We start from the raw sequence: 19,830 nt of genomic DNA on the forward strand, positions 1-19,830 counted from the left end.
TATTGGTTTTGTTTGAGCATCTTTAGAGCAATTTAAACTCATTCAGGAGGTATCACCAAAGTCTTCAAAAAACCACAGAAAACTAATATGGCATTCTATTGAAAGTTATTATGTGCCATTCCAACAAATTACCTACACCACCTCCTCCACCATCATTCCTAACACTGGAGTGCCCCATGGCTTTGTCCTGAGTCCACTCTCACACCCTTTAACTCACCACTGCACTTCCACCCATGGCTCCAAGGCCAAAATCAAACTCACAGATGAGACACACCATAGTGGATCTGATATCACAATAATGAAACAGCTTAAGGAGAGGAGCTACAGACACCATATATGTTGTGCAAAGAAAACGACCTGAACCTTCAACACAAGAAAAAAAGAAGAAATGATCATTGACTTCAGGAAAACCAATAAAACACATTTCCCTTTTTTTAAGTTCAAGTTCTGGAAGTCCACCTATCTGAGGTCTTGACCTGGAAGCTCACACCTGATTAAGGCCAGCAGCATCTTTTGTCGTGAGTGCAGGACTCCACCAAAAACTACTGATAAACTTCTACCACTGCACAATAGAGAGTATCTTGACATACTACTGTACACCACACCACAGCAGCAGACAGAAAAGGCCCCCAGCCCTCAGTCAAAATGGCGCTGTGATTGTCGGTTCGCCACTTCCTAACCCGAGTGATATCCACTCGAGCAGCCTTCACAAACGTGCACTAACATCATGAGAGACGATGAAAGGATGCTGGCATGAGTTTTTGTTTACGATTAAGTTGCCCTTTATCTTAGTGAGACGTGATCATTTCATAATGGAATATGAAGACACGTGTCAACTTAACAAGTGTCACTTAAAAATCTTTATTTCCCTATTTTGTCATGTGGTGTCAGCACATAAACCAGGCCAAGTTCCTGAAATCCACCACTGTGATTTCTCCACTTCTACTTACCTCTCCATAAAAGGAAGTACTTGTACTATATGGGCTGTGATAAAGAAAGTGTAAGTAAAGTAGACGAAAGTATCAAGAAGCTGAGTAAACTTATTTTTCATGGGAAAGACTGAAGTACCTTGCTAGCTTACAAGAAATATTGATCATTGTAGGAAATGGGTCTGTCACGTAGACAGGCTGACCCATCTGGTCCTTTCATTACACGTGACACTCTGCACATCATCTAAGAAAAATAGTTGTTGAGATGCAGTATAAAACACCCAGCTTCAGGAAGGTACTCACTCTGTTACTGAACTATTGTACAATGAAGAGGAGAACAAGTCACAACAAGACCAGGTGAGTAACTTTCAGAGACTGAAGTTCTAGAAGTTGATTTTTAAACAATTTGTGATTTTTGTCACCCATAAATACTACAAAACAAAACAAGACATATTTTGTACTTTTTGGGAGTTCTGGATAAGTACACACCAATAGGATAAAGACAGAAAGAAACAAATATAGGTCTGATTTCTTACTTGTTGTATTACTGAATTTAATCAAATGTTTTGACATGTTTTACTGTTGGTTCTGCATTGATTAAAACATAGAATATGTAGTTAAAGATGTGGCTGGCCATGAAAAATGCATATAAATGACATATACTGTATACCTATATACTGTATATAATATATAACTGACAAGTATTATGAGATGTAGTAAAAAAGTAACATTTTAAAGGCATGCCAAAAAAAGATAATACAAGTCTAATTAGAGTTGGCTATGCTAAGTTCATCTTTGGTTTAAACTAAAATGATGATGATTTAGGAGGACCCTCATTTACAATTATTTCATAAACAAAGAAATTCCCCCCCTTTTCCCACTAGCAAAAGTAACTTCACTGTCAGCAGACCAGGCAAGCACTGTTTCAACATTGTAGGAGACAAACCTTTTCCCTTGAATCCTGTTTGTTGTTTGTTCGTGGATGGTTGTTTGAGCATCTTTAGAGCAATTTAAACTCATTCAGGAGGTATCACCAGAGTCTTCAAAAAACCACAGAAACTAATATGCATTCTATTGAAAGTTATTATGTGCCATTCCAACAAATTACCTACACCACCTCCTCCACCATCATTCCTAACACTGGAGTGCCCCATGGCTTTGTCCTGAGTCCACTCTACACCCCTTTAACTCACCACTGCACTTCCACCCATGGCTCCAAGGCCAGAATCAAACTCACAGATGACACAACCATAGTGGATCTGATATCCAACAATAATGAAACAGCTTAAGGAGAGGAGCTACAGACACCATATATGTTGTGCAAAGAAAACGACCTGAACCTCAACACAAGAAAAAAAAGAAGAAATGATCATTGACTTCAGGAAAACCAATAAAAAACACATTTCCCTTTTTTTAAGTTCAAGTTTCTGGAAGTCCACCTATCTGAGGTCTTGACCTGGAAGCTCACACCTGATTAAGGCCCAGCAGCATCTCTTGTCGTGAGGTGCAGGACTCCACCAAAAACTACTGATAAACTTCTACCACTGCACAATAGAGAGTATCTTGACATACTACTGTACACCACACCACAGCAGACAGAAAAGGCCCCCAGCCCTCAGTCAAAATGGCGCTGTGGATTGTCGGTTCGCCACTTCCTAACCCGAGTGATATCCACTCGAGCAGCCTTCACAAACGTGCCACTAACATCATGAGAGACGATGAAAGGATGCTGGCATGAGTTTTTGTTACGATTAAGTTGCCCTTTATCTTAGTGAGACGTGATCATTTCATAATGGAATATGAAGACACGTGTCAACTTAACAAGTGTCACTTAAAAATCTTTATTTCCCTATTTCGTCATGTGGTGTCAGCACATAAACCAGGCCAAGTTCCTGAAATCCACCACTGTGATTTCTCCACTTCTACTTACCTCTCCATAAAAGGAAGTACTTGTACTATTATTGGGCTGTGATAAAGAAAGTGTAAGTAAAGTAGACGGAAAGTATCAAAGAAGCTGAGTAAACTTATTTTTCATGGGAAAGACTGAAGTACCTTGCTAGCTTACAAGAAATTATTGATCATTGTAGGAAATGGGTCTGTCACGTAGACAGGCTGACCCGTCTGGTCCTTTCATTACACGTGACACTCTGCACATCATCTAAGAGAAAATAGTTGTTGAGATGCAGTATAAAACACCCAGCTTCAGGAAGGTACTCACTCTGTTACTGAACTATTGTACAATGAAGAGGAGAACAAGTCACAACAAGACCAGGTGAGTAACTTTCAGAGACTGAAGTTCTAGAAGTTGATTTTTAAACAATTTGTGATTTTTGTCACCCATAAATACTACAAAACAAAACAAGACATATTTTTGTACTTTTTGGGAGTTACTGGATAAGTACAACACCAATAGGATAAAGACAGAAAGAAACAAATATAGGTCTGATTTCTTACTTGTTGTATTACTGAATTTAATCAAATGTTTTGACATGTTTTACTGTTGGCTTCTGCATTGATTAAAACATAGAATATGTAGTTAAAGATGTGGCTGGCCATGAAAAATGCATATAAATGACATATACTGTATACCTATATACTGTATATAATATATAACTGACAAGTATTATGAGATGTAGTAAAAAAGTAACATTTTAAAGGCATGCCAAAAAAAGATAATACAAGTCTAATTAGAGTTGGCTATGCTAAGTTCATCTTTGTTTAAACTAAAATGATGATGATTTAGGAGGACCCTCATTTACAATTATTTCATAAACAAAGAAAATTAAAATAACAATGAGGTGAACAGGGGAAAGGAAATTAATTAATTAAATCTGTTAAAGTCCTGAAATTGGGAAAGCTAATTAAAATATAGTAACAAAGGAATTTTGACAGGTTATACAATCATTTTTCCAGTGAGAGTTTTATAGATAAAAAGTGGGTTTCACATCTTACATGAGGAAACTATCACTGAACCTTATCATATAAAATAAAATGGTGTACCATCAGCATTAAATCTCAAGGCAGAGTGATAAAGCCAACGTTGAATGGATATTTTCTAAAGAAAACAAATATGTTTTCAATTAATATTTTACTGAAAAATATTGATGCCCAGTATCAATTATATTAATTTTGATTGACTACTTATCTATTATTGATTTACTTCAGTAACTGTATTCAAGTTTTAATTTGAACGTCATGGGACATTGCTTTACTTAGCATGGTTGGATCAACCTCAACACACCACAGACGCCACAGCTTGCCATGTATTATGTATTATGTATGATGACCTAATCAAATTACACTTTGCAACCATATTTATCAATAAGGAAATGCTCATGCAAAATCATTCTATTATCATAAGCATCTGGACTTTTAAGAGCGATGGGCCTATTCAGAAGAAAACATACTGATTTGGATGAAGTGAGGTGGTTCCTTCTTTGGCTCTCGTATTTTTGACTGTAATCTCAGAAATGATTATAGTTTTCACTAAATATTACCCTCCTCCATTTTTCAATTTTAACCTATAATAGCCCTAATAAGCTCTTGTGCCATCATAGGAATCCTAAAATAATAAAGAGAAATTAGAAAAATTCCTGGAAAAATCTTAAATTTGCCTACTGCTTAGTGCATGTACTTTAGTCCTCTTTTTTCAATTTGTAGGACGTTACTTTCAGTTTAAGTCACGTCGTAGAGACTTAAACTGACACTGACCTCAGTCATTGCAGGTGTCCCTCAAAAAGTCTTTTGAAACTGTCACGACTGGCCACAATAACCTCACACTGATGGTTTCAAACACAAATTTGTCCCCACAACCACAGCAAGACATGTATACGCACATGTACATGCCCTAACAGAAGTTGATTCGCAATAAAGCTATACCACTACATCACGTGTGTATGTGTGTGTGTGTAGCGGTAGAGCAGTTCTTTTTACCTGGTTGTGACTCTTATTTTGAAGGTGATATCAAAAAAAGTAAGATGGCGTTTGTGTGTGTCTTGTGTGTATTGTGTGTATTGTGTGAAGCAGTAGAGCTGTCTATGATAGAGCCTCCAAAAAGCTTGTGTTACCAGGTTGAGACACTTATACAGTCAATATCCATATGATGTTGATGGAGTTTGTGTGTCTTTTAACCTTCAGACAGCCCTTTGAAGTTGTTCGGACCGGCCAAAATTACCCCACAATAATGGTTTTTAACCAAAATTGTCTTCACACATATAGAAAGACATGTACACACTTACAAAGAACCACACATCAACATGCACCCCTAAGTACACACAAATACACCATGTTGATTTACCTTAGAGTTGTTCTCAAACCTGAGATATAAGGCTAAGAATTAATGAGTTTAATTAGCCAATCAGCTTTGAGAAAACCCAGACCATATATATATCAATGCATGCGGCTCGATCAGGAATGGTGTGCTATGACTTTTCTAAGCGATTCGATTAACCACGACGACGTAAATGGCAATGAAAGGCAAAAAAATTCCCCTAGAGAATAAACGGGAAGACATCTTCAAAACGACCAACTTTGGAGCTCTACTGTTTACAAATAAGGGCTCTTATAGAGAGATTACAGTTCATGCTGGACAGTAATAACTGAAACACCTCTGTATAATGTAATTTACACTACATCCCCCACAGTGATCAATTGAATCAACAACTGTCTACTTTAATAATAAATTGCCAACTGAGTATATTAGTAATTATCAGATGCATGTTCAGGCTCCAAAGTGCCTAACTACAGTTAACTGGTAGATTTTGTTGCTGTTCTCACCTGGGAACTGATATATCGGGGAACCTAAAGATGTTCTTTAATTTTATCGTTTTATCATATATTATCACATAACATGTTTTACCCCTCTCTCCCCATTTTCAAATGTTACATGTTACAAAACATGTACTCAAACATTTGAACTGATTTACTTTTTTTACACAGTGATTTACTTCTATTGATGTCTTTTCACTAATATTAGTGACACTGTTGACGTGTTGACGGGTTGACGTGTTGACGTGCTGACGTCAATGTGCTGTCCCATCTCCAGTCAGCTTCTGTTACTGGTAGAGTTTATTGATGTTCTGTCTGAACACAGTTAGTGTTGCTGTTTTCTTCATCAGTGTCTAACTACCTGCTGTACATTTAAACTTACACTAGTTCTGATCCAGCACTCAGAGCTCTCTGCTCCTTTTAGCGACTTTCACCAACTCAGAAGTTGTTTACATGCTGTTCAGATCTGCTAGTTACTTTTGCTTAGCAGTTAGCTCTAGTTTCTCTCTCTCTCTCTCTCTGCCTCTCTCTCGCTCGCCCAGTGCAGTGTTGTTGTAACTTCAGTGCAGAGGATTGTGATGTTTATTACATCTTCAGCAATGTCTGCTTTCTTACTTTAGGCACAGCTCAACTCGCTAACCGGAGCTAAACGCGAACCCTAACTGCCATCTCTTAAAATTTTGCTCAAAATAGTCAGACAAACTCTTTTTAAATCCCACAATTCCCAACCTTCATTGACTATTTTTATATCAAGAATTTAGAGATTTTTTCAGTTTTGGTTTCATTCTGATATCTTTTACAGTTTTTGAGGAAGTGATGGGAGTACCCTCCATGTCTCCCATTGACTGCAATACAAATTCAGGAGCAGGTGTTACTGGGCAGAAATGATCAAAGCTGATTCTGATTGGCTAATTAAACTCATTGATTACCTTTTATCTCAGGTATGAGAGAAACTCTAAGGTAAATCAACACTGTGTATTTGCATGTACTTGTGTGTGCGTGTTGATGTGTGGTGCTTTGCATGTGTGTACATGTCTTTCTATAAGTGAGGACAATTTTGGCTAAAAACCATTATTGTAAGGTCATTTTGGCCAGGTCAGTGTCAGGATGAGTCTCTTTGACATGAATGAAACTGGAAGTAACGTCCTTTGTACAGATTGAAACATGAGGAGTGAAGTACATGCACCAAGCAGAAAGCACATTCAAAATTTCTCCAGGAATTTTCTAGTTTCTCATATTATTTGCCAGAAACATAAGCCTATCAACATGATATGAATGAAGTTCGGCTCTCTATTTATTAAGGCTATTACAGGCAGATGGTTTGATGTGCTTATAGAGACTGCAGCCTACATTTCGAACAAGTCATTACAGCTTTTCACCCCACGTTCCAACGAATGTTGAAATTTCTAATAAAAAGTGATGGCTCTAACCTATACCCTCAAATTCTACTAGAACGCTCCCTCCAAGCATATTTAAACAACACAACAAAGGACTGAGGGAGCAACGACTGTAGAGAGCAAAGCCTAGTGGCTACGTAGTGTGTTTCAAAACACTGTTATATAGTGAATTCATCTAAAGTTACTTAACAATGAGGGTCTAGCACCAAAACGTTGCAAATAAATTGTTTATTGCAAGTCAGACAGTGTGCAAGATTTTTTAATGGCTACGTAGTGTGTGTGACATTGATAATGTCTAAAAGTGACCTCAAAGTCTTGCCTACAACATCACATTAACAGACGGGCTATTATGTAATAAAAAGTGATATCCAAACAGTGACATTATAAGTGGCATAAAAGTGTTATTGAGAACAATACCATTATGATATAACAGCAGATTTTTGTGATGAAATATTGTGTAATAATGTGTTTCAATAATTTCCTAAATTACTTTGCAAATTATTGTTTCATTTATATATTTTGACAATTAATAATTTTATTATTAAATACTAGTTACTATTTTGTCTGTTCAAAATGTGCCTGATGGTGCATAGTATTGTTAAAAAGTAGCCTAATGGGGGTTTAATTTACAAACTCACAAAGCAACATACGACACTGCACTTTCTCAGTTCCTCAACAATATACCTGCCAAGTTTGAAGTCAATCTGATAAGCAGCTACCAAGAAAATCAAAGAACAGTGAATTCTGGATTTATCGATTTTTACTTAATAACACATTAGAGTTCCATAACACAACAGATGAAAATGTGCAGCTGTACTGTATGTAACCCACCTTGTATTTCAACAATCCAAAAATATTTCTATCAATGAACTTACACCTGCACATAACCACTGTACCAGAAGACCTCAGCTGTGACCCTGGAACGCCACCTTCTTGTCTAGAGTGGTTCAGCTGAAAGAGATGGGGCAATGCTGGTCGTGGTGCTGCCAAAAGGTTGTCAATAAAGGTAAACATCTTCAAACCTCCTTGTGATTCATTGTTTTGTTTTTTTGTTGTTGTTTTTTTTTTACTTAATTGGTGTTATTAAATAAAATAGATGATATTAATCTTTGTCTCTGGGTTTTAAAACAGAGAGGAATGGAGAGAAAAGTCAGAGTTTGTCTACAATCAAAACAGAGGAAGAAGAGCTTGAAGGTAATCCCCAGTTCAACTAAATTAATTTAAGGATTCATTTAATGTACTTTTATGCAACACATGGCAATGTTTGTGTGCACTTGCTCTGTCGAGCTCTTAATGGCCCTTTTACATCTAACGACTAAAAAACCTGGTCTCGACCCTTCAGCTCTCTCTAATTTCAGGCCTATTTCCAAGCTCCCGTTCCTTTCTAAAATCTTGGAGAAAATTGTTTTCACCCAATTAAGGGCCTTATTAGATAAGCATGATATTCTTGAAGTGTTGCAGTCCAGGTTTAAAAACTTTCACAGTACTAAATCAGTACTCTTAGGGATTTTCAATGACATCCTCTTAGCTACTGATTCTCATGACTGTGTCATCCTTGTGCTTTTAGACTTAGCTTTGACACAGTGGACCACAATATTCGCATCTCTTACTAGAGCACTGGGTGGGCATTAATGGTGGAGCACAGGATTGGTTTAGTTCCTAACTGGCTGGAGGAGGTTTTTGTGTCAGTTTTAGTGATTGTGTCCTCTTCTGTGCCTCTCCCCTGTGGGATGCCGCAGGGTTCGATTCTTGGGCCCCTTCTCCCTGCTTTATTAGCTCCCCCTTGGTCCTATTTTCAGGAAACAGCATCTCGTTCTACTGTTATGTAGATGACAGTCAAATGTATGTACCCCTGAAGCAGAAAGATGCATACTCTGTCAAACCATTACTGGAGTGTCTAAATGACATCAAAGCGTGGATGGCATCAAGTTTTTTTTAATTTTATCGACAAGAGGACTTAAGTAATGTTGTTCAGATCCAATGGTACCCATGATATTCCCCCTATGAACCTGGATTCGTTTGCACCTTATTTATCATAGTTATGAACCTGGGTGTGAAAATGGACTGTTGCCAATGTTTAACTGCATAAATAGAGCAGCTCGGTTATAAAATCCCACTTTTTTCATTTGAGTCAGTTAGTCTGTTCTGTTGAGACAGGACTTTGAAAAGGTGATACACGCCTTTATTACAACTCATCTGGACTACAGCAATGCTCTCTATGTTGGGGTTAGCTGCTCGCATTTTAACTGGAGCACACAAGCAAGAGCTTTTGTAGTTGTAGCTCCCAAACACTGGAATGAGTTGCCTTTACACGTTAGGCAGACCTCTTCATTGCTTGTCTTTAAATCTCCTCTTAAAATGGATTGGAACTACTTATCTAACCATAACCACTACTTGACTCAACCTACACTTACCTTAAACTGAGCGTAACCTTGCACTAAAATTTAACCAAGTCTTCACTATTTAAGGATTTATGCTATGGGACTTGTGTAAACAGATTTGTGTCCCCACAACATTAGTAAGGCAGATACACACACACAGAAAAAGTCTTGCCTGTTGTTGGTTTCTAAAAGTGATCTTTTTGTTCTTTCTGACAGTCCTGTTGAACTTTCTTTCCAAACTTGGCCTGGAAACATTTTATCCCAACAAGCTCACTCTTCAGTCTCTCTTGGAGATCAACAAAAACAGCATATCTGATGAACCTGCTCAAACAGTACAGGACATCCCATGGTGTTTTCTAAGAAAACTGTTTAAAATCAATGCTGAATGCAGGCATTGTAACCAGTTATCAACCAATTATGGGGAAAGCAATGAAGATGACTTTGACATGTCCAGTAGAGAAAATTATACAAACAAAAAGATTAACCCTCTGGATCTCATAGTTGCACTCTTCCTTTGTGCTGACAGCTTCTTGCAACAGCAAATGGCCCTCAAGATGTCAATGTGCCAGTTTCCTGTTCCACTGCTGTTGCCCCATGGTAAAAGGAGTCAGTGTACTCTGATGCTGTGGGCTCTGAGAGACATTGTCAAAGAGTGGCGTCCAATTCATTTGGCTGAAGAAAAAGGGTTTGTTGAAGAAAACCTTGTCCAAGCAGATACACCTTTTTTTTCCTTTGTGAGGCTGAAGAACTGCAGTTTATCCAAGTCCCAGATTATGAATCATGTTCTCAGCCATGGCCAACAGAATCACAGTATCTTCATACAAAGAGAAATGGAAGGAGGAACAATTAAAAGAAAAATAGCCAATGGATTGGTGGAGGTTTGCTGGTACCTTCCTTGTGGCAGAGGAAATCTTGACATTTTTCCAAAGCCAATTGCCTTTGCCAATCTGAGAGGAGACATCAATGAGTCAATCACACAATTCAACTTTCTTTTTCAAGTGTCTACTGCTACATTTGTGTTTCTGGACAAAGTTGAAGAAGATGAGCACAGGATTCTGACTTCTCTTCGAGATGATGTGAAATCCAAACTCTTCTTAGTTGTTAATTGCAAGGAAGGGACTGCTAAAGAGGAAATGACGTCTGTTGAGACAATAAAGAAGAGATTAGATTTACCAAAGACCAGTGTTAAAACTAAGGTTTCAAGTGAAAATGGAGCAGAGTTCTCACAAAAAATTTGTGCAACTATCAAGAAATCCCTGACTGACAAAACAGACAGAACAAATATAGAACAAATGCTTAGCCGAGCTGTTGAACTTGGTCTGTCTGTGGATGAATGCAGAAGTGAAAACCAAAATAAGGTAGCTGATGAAATCTTAAAAGGAATAGAGCGGAAAAGTATTCAAGAATACAAGAAACAAGAACTTCCTTTGCAGGGAGAAAACTGGAAAAAGCTATCAAAGTTAGAAAAGGAAGAGTGTACACTGACAAAATCTGGTGGGAAAGATCCGGAAAAGTATAAATCTCAGCTACAGGAAGAACAAAAACAAATCAGGATGGAGCAAAGTAAATACAAACTGACCAAAGGAATGGAGACTTTTATTCTATATGTATCTGCAAATGACAAAGAAAAAAGAGATTTTTTTCTCAAGTGGATGAAACTCAAGCTTGATACATGTTCACGGAAAAAACTGTCCAATCTGCGTGATAAATTCAAAGAGCAATGCAAGAAGAAAGATACAAAACTCATTAAAGAGTTAGACCAAGCTTTGCTGGATGGCTCATTAGGAATAGAGCATTACATGAGAGAGATGGGACTGATCTATGAGTTTTCCTTGCAGTTGCAAAACACTGCAGATCAAATAGCTTGTCTTCCTGGTTTGGCTGCTGAAATGTTGTTGGATGGATATCCTTTAGAGCTCTTGGATGGAGATGCTTCCAACATCCCAGAGAGGTGGGTGACAGATGTGCTGACTGAGCTTCACAACAAGGTTGGACAGAAGAGCAGACTGTTGGTACTGACTGTGTTGGGTGTTCAAAGTAGCGGAAAGTCAACACTCCTCAACACAATGTTTGGTGTGCAGTTTCCTGTCAGCAGCGGCAGATGCACAAGAGGAGCTTTCATGCTCTTCCTCAAAGTTGGAGAGGATATGCAAAGTGATATGAACTGTGACTTTATAGTTCTCATTGACACAGAGGGTCTTAAGTCCCCTGATTTAGCTCATTTAGAGGACAGTTATGAGCATGACAACCAGCTGGCAACCTTTGTCATTGGCTTGAGTGATGTCACAATTATCAACATTGCAATGGAAAACTCGACCGAGATGAAAGATGTCCTGCAAATCGCAACTCATGCATTCTTGAGAATGAAGCAAATTGGTAAAAAGCCAGTTTGTCATTTTGTTCACCAGAATGTTGGTGCAGTTGCAGCTCATGCCAAGAACATGAATGAGAGAAAACATCTTTTGGACCAACTCAATGAAATGACTCAACTTGCAGCTGAAATGGAAAAGCAGTCTGGTATTAAAGCATTCACAGATGTGCTGGAATATGACATAGATAAAAACAACTGGAACATCCCAGGACTCTGGCATGGAACCCCACCAATGGCATCAGTGAACATAGGTTACAGTGAAGCTGTGGCAGATTTCAAGAAAAATCTTTTGGAACGTGACATGAGAGATGAATTCTCAAAGATCCCAGAGTTTCTAGAATGGATGAGAAGTCTCTGGAAAGCAGTGAAATATGAGAACTTCATTTTTAGCTTCAGAAACACTCTTGCAGCTCATGCCTATAACAACTTGAACAAAGAGTACAATCAGTGGGAATGGGAGTTCAGAAAAGAAATTCTCTCCTGGCAGACAGAAGCAGAGTTAGAAATAAAAAATGCTGACAATGAATCTCAGCTAGAAACCTGGAACAGACTGGTTGAAAAAAAAAAATCAGAAGTGTCAAAGAAAATAAAAGACCGACAAGCAACAATGATGAAGACACTCTCTGACTACTACAAAAAGAAAGACAGACACGTAAATCTGATAGAGAAATACAAGGGTGACTTTATCAATAATATTAACAGCCTTGCAAATGAAATTAAACACTCTGTGTGTACTATATTGGACTGCACCCTTGAACTAAAAATAAGTACAAAAAAGGCTCAGGACATTCAGAGAGGATACAGAAGTGTGATTGAAGAACGAGTCATGAAGCTTCTGCGTGACTGCAAAGAGTCCAAACTGTCCGATGAACAGCTGACACATGAGTTTGAAAAGATGTGGGCTGAAGCCACCATAAATGTGTCTGCTCAGAAGGAGAAAGATATTGCAGCATGTGTCCGGGAGCAGTTGAGAAAAAATTTCTCAAACCTGAATGTCAATGAGCAATTGCAGAATATTGGAGACCTAAAGAAAATCGGGAGGGATCAATTTAAAACCAAAAGAGACCATGCAGAGACCTTAATGGAGAAGTTACAAAATATGTGGAAAGGAGATTTGCAGAGTTTTGCCGACAGTGTCATTGAGTCCTGCACACAGTTTATAGATGATAAAGTAAAGACAAATGGAGATTATCATGACTCTTTCACAAAGGATCTTCTAGAAAAAATTGATACATCTCTAAGTCCAAGTAACAACCGTCACAAAACAACTACACAGTTTGAGATCGACCTGAAACTTCACATCTGTGGCATTGCCTCAAGGAAGTTTCTTCAAATGCACAGGAAATTCTTGTCAGACAATGACCCTCGAACTCAGCTGGAGAAGTACAAGAGTCAGTACCTGTCAGATTTTCTTGATTTATATAAAGAGACAGATCACTGCCAGCGAAAAGCTACTGATTTTTCCAGATTTTGTATCAAGCCTGCTGTGGAAGAGTACATCAATAGGTCTCTAGGAGTAGATATTGTGGATGAAATTTTAACAAGTAGCCATTCAGCAGAGTACAGCTCACGTTCATTTTTCCAGTACAGCATTCTGAAAGAGTTGCTGGAAAAGGAAGACTTCAAGAGTTTTGTCAAGTACATTGGTAACTATGAAATATATGTTAAGAATTTGATATTTCAACACATTCTGCAAAAAATGTCAAAGGACAACACTTTGTGCAAACTGAAGAACAAGAATCTGCAGGTCATACTCCAGAAAATAACAAGAGCAATAAAACAGGCCTCAAAAGGAGTAGATGGTGTTCTGCTGCCAGATAACAAGGAAAGCATTACAAAGCTCATAAACAACATGCGCAAATATTTGATTAAAGACATCTCAATTTCAGTAGAGGATACTGAAACCACCCTGTTTCAAATCCAAAGCACATGTCATAAATTTATCAACAGCCTCAAGATCTCAATAAAGGACTTAAAATACCTGCTTCATGAGGAATTCTCAAATTCTGAAAACATCACTGAGACTCTGAAGAAGCTTCCTGTCAAACCACAGGATGAGCTTTTCAAGCAGGTGTTTGGTTGTGGACACCAGTGTCCATTTTGTAAAGTTCCCTGTGAGGCTGGAGGCAAGGAACACAAGCAACATCATGCAGCTGTGCATCGGCCTCAAGGTCTTGGTCGGTATAGGTATAGAGACACTGACAAGCTTGTTGCAACACTGTGTACAACTGATGTGCACAGTGAAGGTCGTTTCAGAAACACAGACACCCGTGGGGAGTGGCATCCTTACAAGGACTACACCACATACTACCCAGACTGGCACATTCCTCCAGACAACACCATAGAGGCATCTGACTACTGGAAGTATGTCCTGGTGCAATACAATGACAGATTTGCTCAAGAATATAAAGCCTTGCCAGCTGATGTTCCAGAGGCCTGGAGGAAAATCACAAAGGAACAAGCACTGAACGGTTTGAAAGATGCCTTCAACATAAAGTGAACAATGCACAATCGTGACAAATATCTTTCAACAGAACAACATTTCAACATCCCATAATTTTTCATATACAAATGTAAACTTCGCAGAAGACCAAACGAATACAGGAACTGAACGCGATAGTGCATTCTTCTGAACAATCAAACAAATAAAATAAAGACCAACACCATTAAAAAAAAATTCTTCAACCTAATACCCCATAGTTAAAAACAAGTCAAATCTTTAGAAATCAGTGCATGAAATGATGACAGCATAAATATTTTTTTGTTTTCTTTTTTGATTGATTGTTTGTTTCATTATTATTAAAATGTTTTTCTTTTTTTTGCTGTTTTGTTTAAGAAACTAACTTTGTGGTTCAATTTCAAAAAAAGATTAAACCAGTTTGTGACAGTGAAAACTGCAGCCTCCTTTGGTCTGTTGAACATGACTAACGGCAAATGATGAGTTGAAAAGCTGCAAATAGTTGTGTTTGACTTTCAGACATTTTCTGGGTTTGTTTTTTTTTATAGTTCATAGATGTTTTGTTTTCTTTTTCAATTGTCTGTAGGCCCTCCGGCATAATGACTGGTGTGCATGATAATCACATTGACAACGATAATCATAAAGTAAATGATAATATACTAAAAACATCATGTAAAAAACAGATCATGTTTTGTTTAGTTTTTTTCTTTTTACATTAATATTTTAACTTTTTTTTCTTTGCTCAAGTTTCTAAAGTCCAACAATTATGATCTCGACAATGAAAATTTTAATGTTGTGTTTCAAGTACTACAGGAAAAAAGAGATCACGTTTTGAACTATTTCGTTTTTTTTTTATAATTACAAGTTTCATTTTTTTTCAAGTTGCTATATGCCTGTGTATATAATTACTGGTCTGCAACAATTATGACGCTGACTATGAAAATGATAATATTGTGTTTCAAGTACCACATGAAAATAAGAGATTGTGTTTTGTAATATTTCTTTTATTTTTTCATGATTACAACTTTTTTTCTTATTTTTCTTTGTTCATATTTTTTATGGCACGATAATGCTGATGATGATAATGAAGATTTACTACAAAGACGATGTGAAAAAAGAGATGCTTTGTAGTGGATATGCCAGATTGGTTCATCTGTCTTGTTTGTTTTAATCTTTTAAGATAATATTGCTATAACTATTGACTATTGTGCATAAATGAAAATGATGCAGGCCCATTAAGTAAAATGACCGTCTGATGAGATATTTTGTAATATGTATTTCTACTTACTACTACTATTACTTTACCTCTACTTTTTTATTAGTTTTATTTTATATTTGCCTGTTATTAAATGAGAGTAATTAATATGTGCTCGCAGGGTAAAAAGTCAGCATTAGTTGAAATGTCTACATGTTCATGCACACACTATGGCATCCTTTCATGTGTTGTTAATGATTAACGTGATTTTCATTCTTTTAGACAGACCATGTGTTGAATAACAAACAAAGTAAAAAGTTGGAAATGTTTTGTTATCCTTGATCTATTGTTTTTTGTTGTTTTTTGGTTATTACAAAAGTTTTTGTGTCATTCTTGCTACACAGCCCTGTACAAAATAACGAGTACTAAAGATAGTGATGCTTATGCTGTTGATGATGTTGAAGTATACAGGCCATTTCAAACAGAACATTGTTACTGTTTTATTTCTAATTGGTACATGCCACTCTGCCATCTTATAATGTGTATTTGATAAACGTCAGTGAATAAGAAAAGTATATGTTATAGTAATTTACTTTGTTGCTCATGTTTAAATATTGACTAATTAATCCAATGGCAGGGAATACTGTGACATCTGATTGGCAACTGGGTTTTTCAGACTGATGACTTAAACAAGTTACAAAGAAGATGAAAAGCTGTTGTTAACAATTTCTGTGTTTGACCTTTCTTGATTTTTTCACTATTTTTTTTTGTTGATATACATTACAGATATGTGCATAATGATGAGTGGTGATTATGATGTTGATCAAAAAAAATCATGTAAAAAAATATGTTATGTAATAATAACTACAATAAAAACTTCTATCACAACTGAACTAGGACTCGAACCCAAATGCACAACTCCAAGACAAAGTCCAAATTAACAATATTCTAATAACAAAGCAGCAAAAAAAAAACACTATTTCAAGGAAAATCAACAAATATTCAGGACAAAGGCAAAGACTAAGTATCAAAATAATGTAAAGCAAGACCATGGCAAAAAACGTAGCACAGAATTCAAAACCTGACTTAGGATAATGTGGCTGCTGTGGTTCTCTGTCAACACGACAAGTCGAACTGGCACAGGACAAAGGGAAACGCAGACTATATACACACACAAGGTAATGGGAAACAGGTGGAAAAATCAGGGCGAGGCAGACAATCAGACCAGTGGGAAGAAGAAGAACGCCGCATAATCTAATACTTTATATTCACTTGGAAAGGGGTGAAGAAGAGGAACGAGTTGGTTCAGCTTTCTGGTTTTCTAGAAAACGATCATTAACAGCTCAGGAAAGAATTTAGCTGGAATTCACATGTATAAAACTGCTGGTAATGAGAACAGGCAACTTTTATGTCAGGGGTCCCCAAACTAGGGCCCGCAGGCCACACCCGACCCACTGGAGTGTCCCACTTAACGATCCCAGACAATCCATCTAAACATCACCACTGTTTTTAAATTGCATTTTCCTATCATAACATCATAACATATCCATACTTAAAGGTTGGCATTCTAATCAAAATTGACCATAGTTATGAGCTATTTATAGCTAATAGTGGCTCATCTTCACCCCCTCACACAATGGTATATTCTGACGTGACTTTGATCGTGACCGAGCCAGCATCAAGCGCGCAAAATTTAAGGTGAGCTGACAGAAGAACGTTAGACAGCAAAATGCTGAAACTTTTGGGGAAACAGAAAATAGATTCATAGTGCAGAGTTTTCAAACAGCAGTGGACAGATGACTGTTTTTTTGTCCAGTGCAAGGAAAAGGCAGTTTGTCTAATCTGCAAAGAAACAGTAGCGGTGTTTAAAGAATTTAACATTCACCGACACTATGAGACCCGCCACGGAGAGCAGTATGCTAGCTTGCAGGGCCAAGTGAGGAGAGACAAGGTGACGAGGCTAAAATGTGGATTAGCTGTCCAACAGAGCATATTGCTACGCCAAACACAGATGAACCGTCCGGGCCAACTTCAAGGTAGCTAAACTGATAGCACGCTGTGGAAAGCCGTTCAGTGATGGGGAGTTTGTTAAGAAGTGTTGGAGCGCTGCAGCGGAGGTGGTGTGTCCGGACAAGAAAGATGTCCTAAACGCGGTGAGCCTGTCCGCATCTACAGTCACCAGGTGAATTGAAGAAATGGGGGATAATGTACATGCCCAGCTGAAAGAGAAAGCTAAAGATTTTGTGTATTTTTCATTGGCATTGGATGAGAGCAATGACGTGCAGGACACAGCACAACTGATGATTTTTGTTCGGGGAGTAAGTTCAAACTTTGAAGTGACCGAGGAGTTGGCAGCACTACAAAGTCTCACAGATACTACAACAGGGGAGGATATTTTTGGTAAAGTGTGCCAAACGATGGAAGAGTTGGTTCTGGACTGGTCTAAGCTGGCCAGCATCACAACTGACGGTGCTCCAAATATGACCGGCACGTCGAGGGGGCTAGTAGGGCGCATGAAAGAGGAAATAGTAGAAAGAGGTCTCACCCTCCCACTACAAGTCAACTACCTGATTCACCAGCAAGCACTGTGCTGCAAAGTTCTGAGGTGGGAATCTGTCATAAAGGTGGTTGTGTCCTGCATAAACATAATCAGAGCAAACGGACTTAAACACAGGCAGTTCCAAGCCTTTCTCTCCGAGCTAGAATCAGCACACGGAGACGTGCTTTACCAAACTGAGGTCCGCTGGTTAAGCCGGGGCAGAGTTTTGAAGCATTTTTACGACCTGCTACCCGAAATCAATGCCTTTCTCCTGACAAAGGGAAAAACTGTCCCAGAGCTGATCGACACAGAATGGAAATGGGACCTTGCCTTTTTAACAGATGTGTGAGAAATTTTAAACGGCCTGAACTTGCAGCTCCAAGGCAAGGGAAAACTAATCTGACATGTATTCCCACATCAAAGCATTTGAGCTTAAACTAGCGCTGCTTAGTGGACAGGTGCAAAAACAAGACTTCACCCATCTCCCTGCTACTCGAAGCCTCTCAGCTGAGAAACCGGTCCCGTTCCCAACTGAGAAGTGCAAGGATGCACTGGAAACACTGAGGGCGGAGTTCGGTGTGCGGTTCCGTGAGCTTCATGTCCACGTTAAAGAAATCCGCACATTCCAGAACCCTTTTGCTGCCGACATTAACGACACCCTGCCTTCTCTTCAATTTGAACTGGCTGAGTTGCAGACCTGTGATGTGCTGAAAGACGTATTCAGCCTCAACACTCTAATCAAGTACTATGCTGCCCTCCAAAATGATACCTACCCCAACATAAGAAAGCACGCAACAAAGATGTCCACAGTTTTTGGGAGTACATATATCTGTGAACAAACTTTTTCACACATGAAGCTGATAAAAAATCCGACGAGATCAAGACTCACAGATCAACACCTGCATCAGTCTCTGAGACTGGCTGTAACTGGAATGGAACCTGACATCGATCTCCTCACCAGTCAGAAGCAAGCCCACAGCTCACACTGATATGGTAAGCCTACTGATTTCAATAGCAACAGATATTAAAAAATGTCATTATAATAATGCTCTTTTTATAGGCAACATGTTCCTTGAACAGTGATGTCACAGACAAAATTACACTGAAGTATGTCATCTGCTGATGGGCTGCTCGTGTTTTCTATCTGCCATCCCTGAAGGGCCTGCATGCTTCCAGGACCACCCTGAAGCGAGTAGGAGAGATTGTGGTTGACCGCTCCCACCCTGGAGGCGGGATCCTCATCCTCACAGCACAATAACCTCATCTAAGAGTCATGTAAATACAAAATCAGATCACCTTACATACTGTTTGTTACAATTATTCTGTATTAATGTTATTTCACTGTAGCTTTAGTAAACAAATATACCTGTGTAGACAAAACACTTAACTATTCTGAACTCACCTTTATTTGAAAATAATTTTTCAAACCACTATTCTATTTATTCTGACCACTATTCTGTATTAATATTATTTCACTGTGTGGCCTTAGAAAGCAAGCAAACCAGTAAAGACAAGATACTTACCTGTTGATAACTCATATTGTTTTTACTCTGTACATACAAAGTAAGCTTACCTAGATAAGACTAGTTTACCTGTTTGTTTGTTTTTCTACTATTATTCTGTATTAATATTATTTCACTACCTTTAAAGACAGAACACTTACCGTTTGTTAACTCAACTGTACCTGTTACAAAATCACATCACCTCATTCTTACCTGAACATTACCATCAGTTTGTGTTATTTTCTATATAATAAATTGAGTATCTGTGGTACTTCAAATAAACACATGTGA

At 38.1% G+C, this 19,830-nt stretch overlaps 1 protein-coding gene across 1 annotated transcript; it reads left to right on the forward strand.

Moving 5' to 3' along the window:
• The first annotated feature begins 9,566 nt into the window (after positions 1 to 9,566).
• LOC111222916 (up-regulator of cell proliferation-like) lies at positions 9,567 to 16,357 on the forward strand. The gene has a single exon (XM_022746827.1). It carries the CDS (start codon positions 9,567 to 9,569, stop codon positions 14,343 to 14,345), a length of 4,779 nt encoding a protein of 1,592 aa, XP_022602548.1. The 3' UTR covers positions 14,346 to 16,357.
• The last annotated feature ends 3,473 nt before the right edge of the window (positions 16,358 to 19,830 follow it).

This window comes from Seriola dumerili, unplaced genomic scaffold (genome assembly GCF_002260705.1).
Source record: "Seriola dumerili isolate Sdu_G_001 unplaced genomic scaffold, Sdu_1.0 BDQW01000011.1, whole genome shotgun sequence".
NCBI classification, from domain to species: domain Eukaryota; kingdom Metazoa; phylum Chordata; class Actinopteri; order Carangiformes; family Carangidae; genus Seriola; species Seriola dumerili.